Genomic DNA, 14059 nt, shown 5'->3' on the forward strand with positions numbered 1-14059 from the left:
TCTTCACCTGTAATAAAAAGGTTTATCTATGACTAAGACTAGATCAGACGCCCCTATTTCATTTTTCTTGCACTTTTTACACTTTTACTTATAATCAGAATATTTATAAATATGCACACTATAGGTTTTATTTTAAAAAGCCTACATCGAATAGATGGGTGAGGTCCACAAACCTGCTAATGCAACTAAAACAACTTCCAAATCCTACATTTCAGTGAGTCTCATTATGGTCGAAATGACAACAAGGAGAAAGTGACACCTTATTGGTCAGAATTCAACAGCACAAAATATCAGCAACTATCTGTCCTGGATTTTTTAGGGAATGTCGGATAAAGGTATGCAGCTAGAGATTATTTCTCAATGAATCGATCAATCGTTTGGTCCATAAAATGTCAGAAAATAGTAAAAATCACAATATCCTAAAGCTCGAGGTGACGTCTTCGAAACACTTGTTGTGTCTGATTTACAGTCTACAGGTCAAAGATATTCATTTTACTCTTTCATGAGACAAAGAAAAGCTGCAAATCCTCACAAGTTAAAAGCTGGAACTAACACATATTAGGCATTTTCAATTATCAAAACAGTTGCTGATTGATTGATTGTTTCAGCTCTAGTTGAGCAGTAATAATATGGACATAGCAGAAGCTTTTTACATCTCTCAGCATTGTTACTGTACCTCCATGGCGAGAGCGGCGGTTTGCTGGTCGTAGTGGTTCAGTATGTTGGGCATGAATGTGGAGTTGTAGGGCAGCCCCTGACACATGCGCAGGGTGATGGGCTCGCAGGTGAACAGGCTGTGGCTCCCAGCAGCTGCATCCATGGGGATGGCGACACATACGGTCAACATGGACACAGACAGCGCCCACAGGAGATCCATGATTGGTCCGTACAGGAGAAGAGAAGAAGAGAGGGTGGGGGGGAGGGTGGTTGGTTAGGAAGAGAGGTTAAACCCTGTTTGCATCTGGCTCCGTCACCAGGAAGGAGAAATCACAAGGCTTATGGAGTGTTTAGGACTGTCTGGTAGTCTGCGACCCTTCCTCCTCTTCACATCACAGAGAAACAGTCTGGCGGCGTAATCCGACACGGCCATGGCTGAAGCTGGCTGCATCCATTGCCCGTGGGATTTCGGACGGCGGCAGGCTGCGGCGGCGCGTCACAAGACCTCCATCACCTGAGAGATGCTGTGGTCCTTTAAGATGCTGAGCTGTGACCGAACGTCTCTCGCGCTACTCCCTCCTCCCACCTCGGAAGGACAGGCAGTGATGCTCCGGACAAATATGTCTGACAGCCGCCGCTGACGTAGATGATGTTTCAGCCTGTGATCTGAAAAATGAAAGCAGGAAAATTCAATTCAGTCTGCTCATTAGCAACATATACGGTGCATTTTGAAGATGGTACCACAGAACTGACCATTTTTTAATGGAAATTTGACTAATTACAGGCTGTAATTGAGAAAAAAACACACAAAAGCCTGTTTCAAGAGGGGTGGTAATTGCTTTTTAAGTGCTGTAGTGGGTGGGTTGTATGAATGAATGATAAAAATTAACAGCATTAATTAACAGCTATATATCATTGTCAGGAGTAATAATCACATATAAGGTGAATAAACAAAGCATTAGTGGTATAAATGTATTTCTTTGGGTATTAACAGTGTTTTTATGGTAGAATAAGTAGAAGTGACCTTATGGTAATTTATCCATTTATCTCTGGTACTGGTGTATTTTAATGCTGTGACACAGTTTAGACAATTATATGTAAATTAACGGTACACACCCATAAACACAACCAACAGCTTTCCATTCACTTGACAAGCAAAACACAAATAAGACTTTCTTGTAAACATGCGTCTACTTTACAACACGAATGTTAAAACAAACCCGGCGAACATTTTTAAAGGTTAATTTTTCTTGTAAGTGATATTTAGTGTGTTAGCAGCTACCTGCGCGTCCTCCTCTGCCTCCTCCTAGCATGAATTTAAACCGCTGCCGTTAAAAGTGTAACGGTTGTTCGTGTCCGGTTGTAACTGACACACTTAAAAGCGGATTTTTATTGAATTAAACAGATAAAATGTGAAGCTACGCAGCGGGAGACAAAAGATGACGGTTAGTTCATCCTAACTGAGAGTAACCGTTGCAAATGTAGCCGAGCCGGGCGGCAGCAGAGGAGGCGGCCGTTGATGGGAAACACTCCCGGTACGAGATGAAAGATAAACCGGTTTAATTTGAAGGAACTTTTTACCTGAATGTTGTGCCGAAAAATTCACGTGTAGCAACGAGGTCTGCGCCGCTCCTCGAGTTGGTAACAATGTCTGTCTGAATGTCCCCTCCTCTCCTCTCTTCTCCTCTCCTCCTCCTCCTCCTCCTCTAACCTCTTCCCCCCTCCTCCTTCTCGTCCTCCTCCTCCTCCTCCCTGCTGAGCGTCAAGCTGACGCCATTTTGAAAATGTCTTCCCGTCTAAACTGTCCAACTAAAAGCCTCTTTTTCAAAATGTTTTTTTATTTATTTATTTTTAATGAATTCATTTTACTGAGATTTTTAGCATCAACATTACTATCTCTCTATTTTTATTTTATTTTATTTTTATTTATTATTTATTAATTTTCGATTTTTTTACTTATATTTTTAGTATCACTCTTCCACCATCTCTCTATTATTTTTTATTTATCTATCAAACATTACAATCATCAAACATTTTATCTAAACAAACATTTCCATATAAACAATACATCCATGTTAAATACAAATACATAGAGGGAAAATAAGGTATCAGCATATAGACATAACATTTTAAGGCACATCATTTGATACTTAATACTGTATCCCACGCATCATCAACTATGAGGGTCGCCTGGGGCTCCAGTGCTACTTCTTAACAGGAGGTGTGTCCAAAAATCCCTCTTCTCTTTCAGACTGAAATGTTCACTAATGTCTTGAAATGATAAAAACACCCTAACCTTATACAGATCTCCAATCTTATTCAAATTCCCCTCCAGCCAGGATTTCCATAAACAAGGTTTTTTTTGTCTTATTTCAATAGATGGATTATTCCAAATAGAGGAGTACTCTTGTCTGTATAATTAATTATTTTCAACATAGATTTTTAGTATCACTACTACTATCTCTCTATTTGTTTTCAGTTAAGTACATTTTACTTCACTTTTATTATCACTATTAATGTCTATATCTCCATGTATAGCGGTATTTACCTATGTATACTTACCTGTCCTGAAATGGACATTTAGACTTAGAAACTGAACTACTGATTCACATATGCCTGGAAAATTTCAATAATCAAAACTGTGAGAAAAAAAAAGAAAAATGAAAAGCCTCATCGAGGTAGATAGACTTATCTGACAACAATAAAAGCACATGTAATACTGCAGTCACTCAGTCCTGACAATACACAACTTAGTATATACACTTTATTTATTTGTGAATTCCTGCATTTTATCTCCGTAAGCTTCTAAGTTTTTAAAATAAAACATAATAAGTCATCTTTCATTACAATGCAACGTGTGACAAGGGGTCTCAGGTAGACATTGCTTTATTTTATGGGGTCACAAGCCATAAAAGGTTAAAACCAAACACATGCAATAACAAAACACACAATCAAACTAACCAACAGACAAAGACAAAAACAGAAGAATCATACAACAAGCAAAACACACTTATGATTGGCTTCTCACCAACCATCATTTATTTACCAAAAGTTCAAAACCACTCTCTGTCTGTTGTTCCTTCAGAGAACTTGGAGAACTGTTCCAGATAACTGCAGCAGTGTGTAAAAACGTGTTTTTGTCTGCAGAAATTGAATCTGAAAGGAATAATGTTTGTTAAGCTGCCTCTTGTTGCATAGTTATGATGATCTCTGATGAGACTGAAGTTAAGTAACCGGGAGTTTCACACCAAATAACATTCTTGTTCATTCTTAATAACAGTGAAAACATCTTGATGACAACTGAGAGATGTGGTTGAAAGCTTTGGAAACAACAAGTACGCTGGACCCAGTGGTGAGATTTTCATTTCCTCCATGATAAACCTGTTTGTAAAGAAAGTACCTTCACTTTCAACCACAGGAACAAAACACATCACTGCAGCAATAAGACAACTTTACCCAGAATTAAAATGAATAGGAAGACTGGAAAGCAGAAATATTATATTGTAGGCTACTCCTCAGGTACTCACGAGGTACTGACCAATTTGTATTAAGACTTTAATGCACCCTACTTGTGCAAATTGAGTTGTTACAGCAGCAAGTCAAAGTTTAAAGGTTTGTAAACATAATACAACCAATTTTCTTCAATAATATAAATGTGAAGTATCAAAAGTAAGATATTAGATAACAAGAATAGCAAAAATTTTAAGTTATTAATATAGAAAAAAATTAAGAAAACAAGGAGTTTTACTTTGAAGGCCGGCTGCGTTGTTTCCGGCTGTGCTCTGTGTGTGTTTGTGTAACTTGACGCACTTTCTGTCTCTTTCTTCACTGCACGTTTTCTGTCTTCGTTGCGCGCGGCCGCTCATCCGAGGACGAGCAGGTTTTATGCTTTTGAATGAAAAACTTCTCTGACTGGTGGGACTGAGGGTTTTTTGTTGTTGCTAGTTACAAAATAGGCCGAAAAATTGATATCAGGCCCACATTAGAAAAACCAGCAAGCCAAGACCTGCTGTACTACTGCAACTCCTTGTACTACTACTAATAATGATAATGGAAATAATTTGAATTTTGAATATTTTGAAGTTACATATACTTCATATATATAATATACTGTATGTAATATATACATTTAAACATTAATTTTAACCTTTACCAGGTTGACCTGCTGTATTTGTGTATGTGCAACAACCTTTTTCCTTAAGGGACCCCTATTCTAGAGAAAACTGACAGACCCCTGACCAACTGACATATCTTATGGATATTTCATATTATATTCAATGCATAACAATAAGAGTAAAGAATAACTGATAAACTGTACAATGAACACTAATAGTGTAGTGAACACAGTAACTGCAGGAAGTTTATGCAAAGCGGGCAGTTTGGATGAATATTGAGCAGATTATTTCCTGTGAATATTTCACTGCATCAGAGATGAGTTTTCCTCTTATTTTTAGGAATTCTTATGCAATTCTGTCTGTATTATATATAGTTTTTAATGTTTAACTATCATACATACTTAATAGGCTTCTTTTTGATATATTCAGCGTTTCTATCTCCCTGATGTTAACTGTTTGGTTGTTTTAACTACGTGCTTTTCTAATGCAGGAAAAGGCTGTTTAAGTGAGAGTGAAGCTCTGTGAATGCAGCTTGTGTTCATGTCTATTTAAGTTTACATTTTAAATAACAATCTAAACTTTAAAAATAACAATTACATTTACTTTTTTTCTTCACAGAAATTAATGAAATGCTGAGACATACTGTATATATATTTTCTCACAGTTTTCTCACGGCCCTCAAGAAATCAAGAAGGCCTTGCGACCCCCCATGAAGCTTAGGCCACCCCTGGTGGGGGTTGGGATCACCAGGTTGTGAACCAGTGGTGTAGAAGATTATTGATACAGAATAGTGTCCAAAAATATATTCCAATTACTGAATTAATTCTGTTCTTTAAGTTTGACACACATGTCCTCAAACATAATCTGAAATCTTAAAGCTGTGAAACATGTTTTGTGCGCTCAGTGTATCAGAAACAGATGGTGTCTTCTGCAGCAGTTGCAGCGTCAGGCCTTCTGCACTACATTTGTCATCATTAGAGCCACTGACGTCTGCACGCTCCACACTACACACACTCCGCTGTGGTTTGCTTTGCAGCGCTGCACCCCCTGTGTGTGACAGGCTGTGACAGCCTGTCCATGTAAGGAAAGCTGCACTCGCGGTTCCTATGGAAACAAGTAAACTATGCACAGGAAAGTGGGAAGAAGAAGAGAAAGAGAAGAGTTGGGTGTACGGACATAAAAGCCATGAGGAGAATGCACGTAGAGAGAAAGTGTTTTTAGGAGTTAGATTTATTATCTTCTGCCAGCAGAGGAGAACTGATGGTGAGTTAAATACCAGAGGAGTGTGTTGTACAGTTCTGAGCAACAATGTACTGTTAGCTCATATAACACTGCGGTGTTAAGTGTGTGTGTCACGTTGGAATCTTTTTCGACTATGGAAGTTTCTCCTGACTTGTTTTTACAAGATACAGAATTAAAAATGGTTTGTTATTAGCTTACAGTTCGCACTAATATGATAACAAGAGAGATGGAGAATATATAGCAGAGAGGCAGCAAGATTATCATCTGACATCACATTAGATTAGACTAGACTACATACACTCTAAGTGTTATAAAGCTGGTATGTTACATAACATCAATAGTTTAGAAGAAGGTCAAACACAAGCCTGTAAGTGATGAAGCTGAAGTGAATAACCACTGAAAATGTGAAAAAATCTCTGTGGAAATAGCACCAAACACATGAATAATGTTACATTTTATGTATTTTAGCACATCATCCATCTGTTGTGTCACCAGTTGAGCAGAAAGATGCCACTTGCACCGAGATCATCTGCCAACTGTGCAAAGATGCAGACCAAACTGAGCGCCTGGACACCTCTGAACCACCCGCTGTCCAACAGCAAGGTCGGGTCTGCTCATCTCTCCTGTAACAATAAGGAAAGAACAAGATGTTTACAATCCATTATACAGTTTTTATTATATATATACTTACCCTTTGACTTATTATAATATCACATCGTACAGATGCTGTCAACTATGATTATTAGATGGAAAGTTTTCTCACTATTGACTGGTTGTCTGACTTTATCTGATGGATTTTGAAGTAGTTTTATAAACTGAAATGTTTTGGACATTCTCATAGAGGAATATTTAGTAAAGTAAAAAAAAGTGGAGTTAAAAAGTTTCCATTGACGCACAGATAAGACGTGGTTTACTTTGTGCTAGCATGACCAGAATTAAGCCTTTTGCACCCTTAAACAATAGTAAAGATAGTAGATAGTAAATCCTCACACATTCTTGTAGGAAAAAATAAGATTGAAATACGTCTGCAGTCCAGGGATGAAGTCACAGACAGTTAATCTTACTGTGTTTATGAAATTAGGTTTTTAACAGCTTACAACAAGTCATACTATAAGTAGGACCCAAAAGGTCTCATTTGGGCCAAACATCAGGTCATCTTTCTTCTTCTTCAGGTGTTTGAGGAGAGAAGAAGCCTTCTGGCAAAGTGGGTAAGTTGAAAGCAGACAAGCAGAGATCCAGTATATACACACACACTCTGTGGAGTCCATTTCGCAACCAGCTCGGTTCAACTGAAGCATTATTATATTCTTTCATCTTCCTTGTCAGTTTGACAGGTGGTCTGACAGCCAGAGGAGGGCAGTGCTGCAGGACTTTGTGCTGAGCTGTTCGGTGGAGCAGCTCAGGTTCCTGAGCCTCAGTGTGAGCAGACGGCTCCCTCTGCAGGCCGCAGACTTCACCTGCCTGCTGCCCAGAGCCCTCTGCCTCTACCTCTTCTCCTTCCTTGACCCCCGCAGCCTCTGCCGCTGCGCCCAGGTACACAAACTGCTCATAATACATACAGTATCTACAGATTGGAGGCAAAACTCATTTCTGGTGCCCTGGAGATTATTGGTGTGACGTATGGTGTTATCCTCTGCGGGCAGGTGAGCTGGCACTGGAAGAGCATAGTGGAGCTGGACCAGCTGTGGATGCCTAAGTGTCTGAGGCTCGGCTGGTGCATCAACTTCTCCCCCACGCCGTTTGAGCAGGGCGTCTGGAAGAGACACTACATCCAGACTGTGCAAGAGCTGCAACTCAAGCCACGTCTAAAGGTCTGCAGAGGTCATTTTTCAAGTTGTGTCAGACTTAAAATTAGCTCAAAGTTCAGCTTATTCAGTTCTCATGATTTGTTTTTCTTAAATATAAAGCACTAGAAAAAAAAGGTAGATGTACTGTTCACCTCCACTGCCTTATCTCAGCAGCAGTTTGTGGTCCCAGATGTGACAACAATCAGCAGTAGACATGAAGATCCATCAGAAGCAGTTTTCCTCGGTGAGGAGTGTCCAGCGTCGGCCACACAGCGAGGTGAAAGCATCTCCAGGACTGGTGCGAGAAAGGAGAAGCAGCCGACTGTACCGCCGCCATGGAGAGATTCTGACAGATGTCCTAAAGACACACTACGCTTCAACTACCTTGACAACCTGGACTCCATCGAGCAAGCCCTCAGAGCGTAAGACTGCTTTCATGTGGCTCATTAGTGTCATTAGAAAGTCCATAAATCCATAAATGGATCGTATATCAAGAACTGTTAGTAGTTAGTAGATAGTTAAACTGATAGATATTCAGATGCAATGCTCACCTTCAATCTATATGGCCAAAAGTATGTGGACATGTTTGTGTATGTTTGTTCTGGGGCTGTATTTCAAAGTTTGTGCTAGTTCCTAAAGGAAATCTTGAAGGATATCTTCCACTTTTTTCATGTTTGTCTTAAAATAACACTCACATGCCCATATGTACACTGAAACAGTTCTGGTTGCTGTCTATACTGGCCATGAAGAGATCCCTTCCCTAACATGATTTCAATCTAACACATGAGGGGACAAATTCTGCAGTCCTTGTTCTGTGCAAAAATGCATTGCAAAGTCCATTCATGTAGTGCAAACTGAAAGAAACTGAAAAGACATTCATGATGTTGGGAAATTCCCACTTGATTTGTTATATATTGTGATAACCCTGACTGCTGAAACCTTGCATGCATTTTTGCACGGAGGCCTGTAGATTTTGTCCCCATTTCTTAAACTGGAGTTGCGGTAAGAGGAAGTCTCTTAACAGCCAGTGTGGACAAGAAGAACAATTACAGCAACCTTTAACCCTTTTAATGTGTACATGGGTATGTGAGCATTGTTTTAAGATAGACTTGAGAAAACGTCAAAGCATCCTTTAATGCTAGTGTGCTTCCAGCTTTTTGGCAACAGTTTGTTTTTGGCCTTTCCTGTTTCAACATGACAATGCTCCCGTGCCCAAAACCAGCTCCACACAGAAATGGTTTTTCCCACTTTGCTGTGGAAGAACTTGACCGGCCTGCACAGACCTCCCACCTCGACCAAACCCGATCCAACACTTCTGGGATGAACTGGAACACTGACCGTGACCCAGGTTTTATGGCCCAACATCAGCGCCCGATGTGCTCTCGTGGCTGAAATGTGGCAAATCCCTTCAGCCGGTTTCCAAAATCCTGTGGAAAGCCTGAAAACAGAAGAGTGGAGACTGTTCTAGCAGCAAATTAGTGCTCATGGTTGCAGAATGCACACTTGGGAATAATGTTTGGTTGTCCACATACTTTTAGACGTACACTATATTGTATAATTAGATAATATAATTAACAAAATGTGTGTTTTTTTGCAGAGCAACATCCACATTTTGCTCTTTGACCATTAACTGGGGGTTACCGAGATCAAAACATTGCTGCAGCTAATGAATATACACTGTAACTGGTGGAGATAAATGATTAATGTGTCTGAATACTTTCACAGGGTACCGCAGATCCACTGAAATGTTCATCCTGTTGTTCCACCTGCAGGCAAACAAGGAGCAGAGCCACCACCTGCCCCAGTATCACACCGAAGCCAGACGACGGGAGGAAGAAAACACTGTCTGAGGCGAATTACAAACTACGCAAAGCCAAATCGCTGGTAAACTACCCTCCATTCATCATCACCACCGTCACCCCACTGTGGCTGTGACCTCCTCGTATGAATCAAAGGGAGCCGATAAATGTCGGGGGAGACTGCGCAACCAGCAGGCATCATGCATTATGGAGCAGCGTTTACACAGTAATGCATGTTAATGATGAGCTGCTCGGTGAGGGAGGTGACAGGAGGGGGGAAGCCAAATTATGCTGATGATTGTGTTTGAAAAAGAGGGTGAGATAGAGGACACTGCGGCATTAAATATTCAGGCTTTGGTGAATTTATTGTAATAACTGAAATGAAAACTATGAAATATGACCACATTACACCAGTTCTAAAATCCTTACACTGGGCCCAAAATACATCTCTGACATGCTTGTGTCATATGAACCTTCTAGGACTCTTAGGACATCTGTTGTCCCAACAAAACATGGTGAAGCAGCGTTTTGTCATCATGCAACACAGACCTGGAATAACCTCCCAGATCATATTAGACAAGCCCCGACTGACCACTTTTAAGCTAAAAACTTTGCTATTTTACACTGTCTACTCTATCTTGTAATGGCTAAAAGCTCATCTTTTTAGCTGAGCTTTTAAGTAGTCTTCATTTTAATTGTTTTTTCCCGGTAATGCTTACTTACACACGAGTCACCATCGGTCAGAAACCTCACCATCCACAGATGGATGAAAAGCATCCATCAATTTTTGACTGAAAGGAGAATCTATGAGTCTCGTCTGCCTCAGGCGGTGAGATCTGTGGTAAATATTGGATCAAGAGTAGAATCAGGGAGGACGACAGATAAGAAAATTACAGAAAAACACGTGGGTTCACTCACAATGTGCAGCTAAAAGTGGGAGTATTGGTTGTGTTCTTTTATCTTTTTATTTCACTTGATTTGAACTGCACTAGTTTGCTTTTTGAGTATTTTATTTTGTGTATCTCTGTCTGTTCTCTCACTCTTTTTAATTGTAAATCTTTTACCTTTACTGTATTTTTATTACTCTGTAAAGCACTTTAAATTTGCCCCAGTGTATGAAATGTGTTATATAAATTAAGCTGCCTTCCCTTAGTGCCTGGTTATAGTCACAACTGCAACATTTAAGCAAAAAAACAAGGGAACTGTTGTGAAATGTAACATAATAGAGATTCAGATTTAGTAAAGATTCATTTTTCTAATTGTTTGGTAACCAGTGAAACCCCGGTTCTCTGAAAACTTTTGTCTTTCACGTCCTCCAGATGTTCCTCAGCTCAAACTGCAGACCTAAGCATCCTCCCTCTCCTCCTCCTCCTCCTCCTCCTCCTCCTCCTCATCAGTCTCGACCCCACTGGGCGTCTCGCAGTCCTGACTACCCCATCGCCAAGGAGACCGCCAAGACCCTGCTGCGGCTGGCCCAGTGGAATGCTGGGATACGTCCGGGGCCGGTGAGGACGGCGGTGCCCAGGCTGAGTGTGGAGGCACTCAGGGCATCCCAGCGCTCACACAGGAGCGCTCCCAGTGAGTAATCATAGCTCCTTCATTCACTCCTCTGGGCTGAATATGATGTAAGCACACAGCAAGAAATGCATTGGGGACAAATTAGGGGTTAAAAACGACTGATTCTGCAGAAAAATTCAATGTTTTATGTATTGTAACTAAGTCTTGAGTGGATGTAAATTATTGATTCGGAACATTTTAGTCTTCCTAAAGTAAAGCGGTAGAAGTATCTCGCTAAAAGAACATCTGTCTGACAAAATACAAAATATTTATAACTACACTTGATGGTTTTCTCTCATTGAAGGATCTCCATTAGGATGAACTGTTGTTAGAAAAGTATGAACATTTCTGTTTGCTCTTGTATGAGTCTTATTCAGTGGTGGATGAAGTACTCAGATCCTTAAGTAAAAGGAACAATACAGCAATGTAAATAAAAAATACTCCATTACAAGTAAAAGTCCTGCATGAAAAATCCTACTTAAGTAAAAGTACATAAGTATTATGAGCTTGATGTAGTTAAAGTATTGCAGTAAAAGTAGTGGTTTGGTCCCTCTGACTGATATATTATTATATATGACATCATTAGATTATTAATAGTGAAGCATCAGTGTTAGAGCAGCATGTTACTGTTGTAGCTGCTGGAGGTGGAGCTAGTTTCAACTACTTTATATACAGTTAGCTAGTTTAGTCCATTGTTTCCCAACCTAGGGGTTGGGCCCCTCCAAATGGTCACCAGATAAATCTGTTTTCAGTTTTTGGACTTCTTCTCTAATCTTTGATTTTTGGTGAAATATTAAACATTTATTGAAATGAAAGCATGTGAGAAGTTTAGAGGGAAAAATCACTATTTGGTGGAGCTGTTAACAACTCATAGACATGTGAAATGTGACCCCGACTACACACTGCTTTTTGTTAGACGTCACAAGCCAAAAAGGTTGGAAACCACTGGTTTCATCTTTAACAATGTGTTGTATTTTAAAAGCTTGTTATATTATCCATTGTGTCAAATCTTCATCTGAAAAGTAACTAAAGCTGTCAAGTACAGTATTTCCCTCTGAAATGTAGTGGAGTTGAAGAATAAAGTAGCATCAAATGGAAATACTCAAGTTAAGTGCAAGTACCTCTAAATTGTACTTAAGTATAGTACTTGAGTAAATGTACTTAGTTACTTTCCACCACTGGTCTTATTTTACTCAAAGATATTTCATTACAGCAGAGTGAATTGCCTTGTGTAGTCAATAACATTAATAATGGCTTAATTCCACTTGTCTTTAAGTTCTTCAATATACATTATTTGCCAATGATGGCTTTCTAATAATTAATCGTAATGCAAAATGCAACAACTTTCTAAAGCGAACAAGTGGAAGTGTTCTGATTCTTGAATTTTGCCGACAGACAACAAAAAAAGAGCAGTCTTAAATATCACGTGAGCACATGAGACAATCAGTAGTTAAAATGATCTAACAGGAATGTGTTAATGACATCCATGTTCATTATTAAAGGAGCTTAAATAATTTGCTTATTGGCAGAAGTGTTGCAACCATCTGCATCATGAAACTACCCAAAACCACTGCGGCTAATGTGACCCCATCAGCACCACTGGAGCATATGATTGATCAGATTTCTCACATGTAAAATGGTTTTGTTTAACAATTTAAACCTTTATTGGAAAAGTGACTTGCTAAATGGATTTTTATAATCAATCCCAGGTACTCCGCTGTTTGAATTTCAGCCCTGAACTGAACCTGCAGCACAAACAGAAGATGAGGAGTGAAGCATGTCGCCCCCTTCAGGAAGACACCAGAACAAGAATCTGAACTCATGTCACGAGATGTATTTTGATGTATTTGGCACATGTAATGTAATCTACAACTGCAGAAGACAGAGCTGACATTTACAAATAATTATTTTGACACTGTGAGAAAATAACTGCAGAAATTACTAAAGGTCTCAATCATTTCTAACTTTAAAGTCTCTCTTCTATCTTATATATTATATATATATATATATATATATTGTTACTTCACTTTAGATGTTTGCAGGATGTATGTGCAGAGTTTGACACTCAAAAGCTGTTTTCACTTTTTATCTGCTGAAAGTGGAAAGTTTCAATGTGCTCAACTTAAATCTGAGTTAAAGGCGTTTAACGACAAGCACGATTCATAACATCACAACTGGCTCGGAGCCAATCGTGATCCAGTAAACAACTTACTTAAGCGTGATGTGAAGCCTCCAGAGCACAAACACTAAGAATTGACTTTACAGAAGTAGAAGACATCTTGTGTCCAGCAGTTAAACGTCTGACATGAAATACATTTGCATATTCATAGATTCTGGGTTTTTGAGGGAGAAAGAAGGATTTTAACAAGGTAATTATACATTTTTTGTGCAAAAACCATATCAGACATGCATTATTGTTCCAAGCAGAGTATCTTTACATGTCTTAATAAATGTCTGGAGAGGGTCTTTAAATAACTTTTACATGTAATTTCTTGTTTTTTTTTGAATGAATAATCAGATTTTACTATTTTTTCTTTCAAGCTGCTATGACTCATGCAGTATTATAAACAAGAAAGCCAACAGAAACTTGGTCTGTATAAGAAATGTACCACCTTTATTATCCAATCCACACATCCCATTCAGTATGCAATACAAAGCCAAAGCAATTTATATAAACAGTGAGTCTGAGCTCCAAAAATATTAAACAATAATCGTCAGTTAAAGACAAAAAAAAAAAAAAAAATTCAAAACATCTTGCATTCAACACACAGTAGCATATCCTGGGCAAAGAAGGAAGCTTCGTGTACATCAATCATGACAGAAGATGCGATTTCTTTAAATTAAAAAAAAAAAAAAGACACTTCAGTCCGATATGAAATATCAGTATCATACGTACACCTCG

The 14059-nt window shown here is 39.1% G+C and overlaps 2 protein-coding genes across 13 annotated transcripts in view; one reads left to right on the plus strand and one right to left on the minus strand.

Moving 5' to 3' along the window:
- fzd3a (frizzled class receptor 3a) overlaps window positions 1–2377 on the minus strand; it is a 21295-nt gene extending 18918 nt beyond the window's left edge. The window contains exons 1-2 of one of the 3 annotated variants that reach the window (XM_042390894.1): window positions 2239–2377; window positions 677–1323 (exon numbers count right to left, since the gene is read on the minus strand). In XM_042390894.1, the coding sequence (XP_042246828.1) occupies window positions 677–877 (201 nt within the window). In that variant the 5' untranslated portion in view covers window positions 878–1323; window positions 2239–2377. Of the gene's footprint in view, window positions 1–676; window positions 1324–1939; window positions 2029–2238 lie in introns of those variants that run through there. The other 2 variants (XM_042390896.1, XM_042390895.1) reach the window with 2 other exon arrangements.
- On the plus strand, window positions 2014–13154 carry fbxo16 (F-box protein 16). Of its 10 annotated transcripts, none has more exons than XM_042390903.1 (10): window positions 2114–2192; window positions 3938–4009; window positions 6510–6617; window positions 7187–7222; window positions 7341–7547; window positions 7658–7825; window positions 7973–8223; window positions 9574–9685; window positions 10920–11178; window positions 12890–13154. In XM_042390903.1, the coding sequence occupies exons 2-10, from the start codon at window positions 3965–3967 to the stop codon at window positions 12898–12900; spliced, it is 1197 nt and encodes a 398-aa protein (XP_042246837.1). In that variant the 5' UTR covers window positions 2114–2192; window positions 3938–3964; the 3' UTR covers window positions 12901–13154. The 10 variants fall into 10 exon arrangements, with proteins under 10 accessions (XP_042246838.1, XP_042246841.1, XP_042246837.1 ...); XM_042390897.1 differs by having other exon boundaries at window positions 12867–13153; XM_042390898.1 differs by having other exon boundaries at window positions 7976–8223; window positions 12867–13153.
- The last annotated feature ends 905 nt before the right edge of the window (window positions 13155–14059 follow it).

The sequence above is a fragment of the Thunnus maccoyii genome, chromosome 17 (genome assembly GCF_910596095.1).
Source record: "Thunnus maccoyii chromosome 17, fThuMac1.1, whole genome shotgun sequence".
Lineage (NCBI taxonomy): Eukaryota > Metazoa > Chordata > Actinopteri > Scombriformes > Scombridae > Thunnus > Thunnus maccoyii.

Coding starts and splice junctions, on each gene's coding strand:
- fbxo16 (XM_042390897.1), top strand. CDS start 3,965: ATGTGGTTGAAAGCTTTGGAAACAACAAGTACGCTGGACCCAGTG. Junction 4,010..6,509: donor CAAGTACGCTGGACCCAGTG/GTGAGATTTTCA, acceptor TTGTGTCACCAG/TTGAGCAGAAAGATGCCACT. Junction 8,224..9,573: donor ATCGAGCAAGCCCTCAGAGC/GTAAGACTGCTT, acceptor TTCCACCTGCAG/GCAAACAAGGAGCAGAGCCA.